Genomic DNA, 1288 nt, shown 5'->3' with positions numbered 1-1288 from the left:
AAAAAAAAAAAAAAAAGCAACTAACAAGTAAAGTAATAATCAACATACCACTGGATGAGATGAATTAACCATGTCAGTGTCTTTGACTTGAAATTTCCCAAACAAGTCGTGATGTACACTGCATTACAGTATCATTATATGGAAAACCGCCGGTAAGTTTCAGTTAGGATTGAATAATTCAAACTAATTGGAAGTTGGTGATTCGAATTGAGTTTTGTAAGGCTCTCTGTAGCAGTAACACAAAGTGAACACTGTTTTTGCCCAAAATTTTCGGTAAAAGTAAGAGATAATACTCAAAACACAGTTGATTTTGCAGCAACAAAAATATAAATATAGGTGCAGAAGCATGCACATAACAGGTCTGTAAATTCCGAAACTACAATTATTGTCATAAACAACTCAATTAAGAAAACAGGGCATCTTACACATTGGAAGGAACTGATCCCGCAGGAACTCTCTTTATGATCACGCATGAACCACTAGGAATTTCAAATTTCTCGTCAACCAAATCTGCAAAATAAGGAGTATCAAGATAAAATTTTAAGCTAAATACCTTCAATACAAATGAAATTATACACAAAGGCAAATGCGTTTGAGCTGCCTAATTCCAATATGCACTGACTACGTCAAAACGTCGTTTCACAGGGTAAAATCTCAAGGATCATCCATTACTATGAACTGAACGATATGGTAAATCCGAGGACTCTTCCACTCGAGTCCAATTACCATGCAACCAATAGCGGCAGAGAGATGACGGAATACCTTGGCCGGTACGGGCATCGGAGAAAACGAGATCAAAGTTTTGGCAGGTATCGAGGTTCTTCATCCGAATAATTTTGGATTTAAGATCGCCAATTGATATGGAGGGTCGGCCATCGATATCCACCGAGTCGAAGATCACCGAGCTCCTGAACTTAAATTGGATCGCCATGGACAAAACACGGGGATGGATCGCAGGGAACTCAGATCATTTTGGAGTTGGGAGAATTTCAATTCTAAAAGGAGAAGAGATTATTCCTAATATCAGAATCTAAACGGCAAGCTTGCAGTTGCGGTTAGGGCTCAATTCGGTAAGTTAGAGGTCGATGATCATGAAACTTGAAAGTGGCGCGGGTACAACACTCCTAGTGGTATACCTATATATACCCTATGCCCTTTAATGTTTTTATTTATTTATTTATTTATTTTTAGATAAAATAAAAAAGTGTAAATTATTGGATAAATAAGATAATCATAAGTTTTAAAGTACAAAATTGGTATATTTCGATGTATAAAACCTTATAACATA

General features: G+C 36.4%; 1 protein-coding gene across 1 annotated transcript; it reads right to left on the bottom strand.

Moving 5' to 3' along the window:
* Window positions 1-48: 48 nt before the first annotated feature.
* Window positions 49-1108, bottom strand: LOC111786564 (the record flags this gene model as incomplete). The annotated part of the gene is made up of 3 exons (XM_023666798.1): window positions 763-1108; window positions 426-510; window positions 49-118 (listed from the first exon to the last, which is right to left on the bottom strand). Coding segments are annotated over exons 1-3 (324 nt in total), but the record flags the coding sequence as incomplete, so codon positions are not given.
* Between the last annotated feature and the right edge of the window lie 180 nt (window positions 1109-1288).

Source organism: Cucurbita pepo, unplaced genomic scaffold (assembly GCF_002806865.2).
Source record: "Cucurbita pepo subsp. pepo cultivar mu-cu-16 unplaced genomic scaffold, ASM280686v2 Cp4.1_scaffold001997, whole genome shotgun sequence".
NCBI classification, from domain to species: Eukaryota; Viridiplantae; Streptophyta; class Magnoliopsida; order Cucurbitales; family Cucurbitaceae; genus Cucurbita; species Cucurbita pepo.
Note: the sequence above shows the minus strand (reverse complement) of the source record. Positions and strands in the feature narration are given on the sequence as shown.